The sequence below is a fragment of the Trichechus manatus genome, unplaced genomic scaffold (assembly GCF_000243295.1).
Source record: "Trichechus manatus latirostris isolate Lorelei unplaced genomic scaffold, TriManLat1.0 scaffold00027, whole genome shotgun sequence".
NCBI classification, from domain to species: domain Eukaryota; kingdom Metazoa; phylum Chordata; class Mammalia; order Sirenia; family Trichechidae; genus Trichechus; species Trichechus manatus.
In genome coordinates, this window is record NW_004443963.1 from 6,174,947 (window position 1) to 6,176,223 (window position 1,277).

Genomic DNA, 1,277 nt, shown 5'->3' on the forward strand with positions numbered 1-1,277 from the left:
TTTCTGAATCCAGAGCTTGATTTAGCCTCTCTAGCGTTAATGTCTTCTGTTAGGGTGGGAGGGGGCAATCACCTGGATGTTCAGGCTAGAGGAAGGCTTTTGGAGTCTAATTGCTCTTTATATAAACTTTCAACTAATCTTCATTTCAGCCTTTAGAAGTACTTGGTGCCTCTATTTCCTCCACCTTTCTAGGGTTCTGAGGCTGAAATCAGCTTGCTTCTTAGGGGTGTCTTCTCACCCTGCAGGTAGTAAGGTTTCAGCTTTTTTCATTCTGCTAGGTCAGTTAGTAATCATCCACTTGATTCCTATCTTTCTAATTTTGTTAATATCTCTCACTTGCTGTCCTCTCTGGTTTTATATCTTTTTTATTCATTTACTGTCAGTTCAGTAGTTTTGGGAAGAAAGAAGATAAACGTGTGTCAACCACAAGAAATTCATACTCTTTTCTACCTTGCTCTTCTCACCAAGTGTATAACAAACATCTTTCCATATCAATAGAAAAGGTACAATGTTGTTTTTAATGGCTGACTAATATCCCATTTTGTGACTATACCATAATTCCAACTGATCAATACCTGACTGTTAGAACTTTAAGTTGTTTCTCTCTTTTATTTTTGTTACTGAAACCCCTACTGTGATGAGGATCCTTGCAAATAAATCTTTTACATACAGCCTTAGTTATACATTTAAGTCCAGTCAGAGTCCTAGAGGAGAAGTAGTAAAATATTATATATATTTCTAAGGCTTTTGATACTTATCTGAGCAACTTACTATGCAAAACAAGTAATGCCTTGTCAGGTTAAAACACACACACAAAGGGAAACATCACTAAAGTTTCTCATCAATCTTGTAAGAATTTAGTTGGAGAGAAGACTGAAAGTGGAAGCCAAATGAGGTTCTCCACCTCAACTGATTTTAACAACTGTAACTTATTTCCCTTATTACTTGAGATAATAAAGACCTAGTTACATATGATGACCCAAAAAATAAAAACTCGCAATTAATTGATTTTAATATACAAATACACACATGCATACAGAATGCACACACACAGACATGCACATTTTAATACCAACCTACTTATGACCATAGCTGTTATGACAGGCTCCCAGCCTGAGTGGAGAACTGTCCTTGTGGCTGGATGTTTGGCAGCTATTATAATCCAGATAGGAGTTAGAGCCAAGAAAAAGACACCAACTAATGGAGAAATGTAGTAATAGGTCTCTAAAATTAAAAAAGAAACAACATTTCAGCCTCTCTTCTCTCCATAAGCAAAT

The 1,277-nt window shown here is 36.2% G+C and overlaps 1 protein-coding gene across 1 annotated transcript in view; it reads right to left on the reverse strand.

Annotated features, from left to right (window-relative positions):
- The window catches only part of SLC41A2 (solute carrier family 41 member 2), a 167,112-nt gene that overhangs the window by 58,941 nt on the left and 106,894 nt on the right, over nucleotides 1-1,277 (reverse strand). The window contains exon 7 of the mRNA XM_004373780.3: nucleotides 1,077-1,224. Coding sequence (XP_004373837.1) covers nucleotides 1,077-1,224 — 148 coding nt within the window. The remainder of the gene's footprint in view (nucleotides 1-1,076; nucleotides 1,225-1,277) is intronic.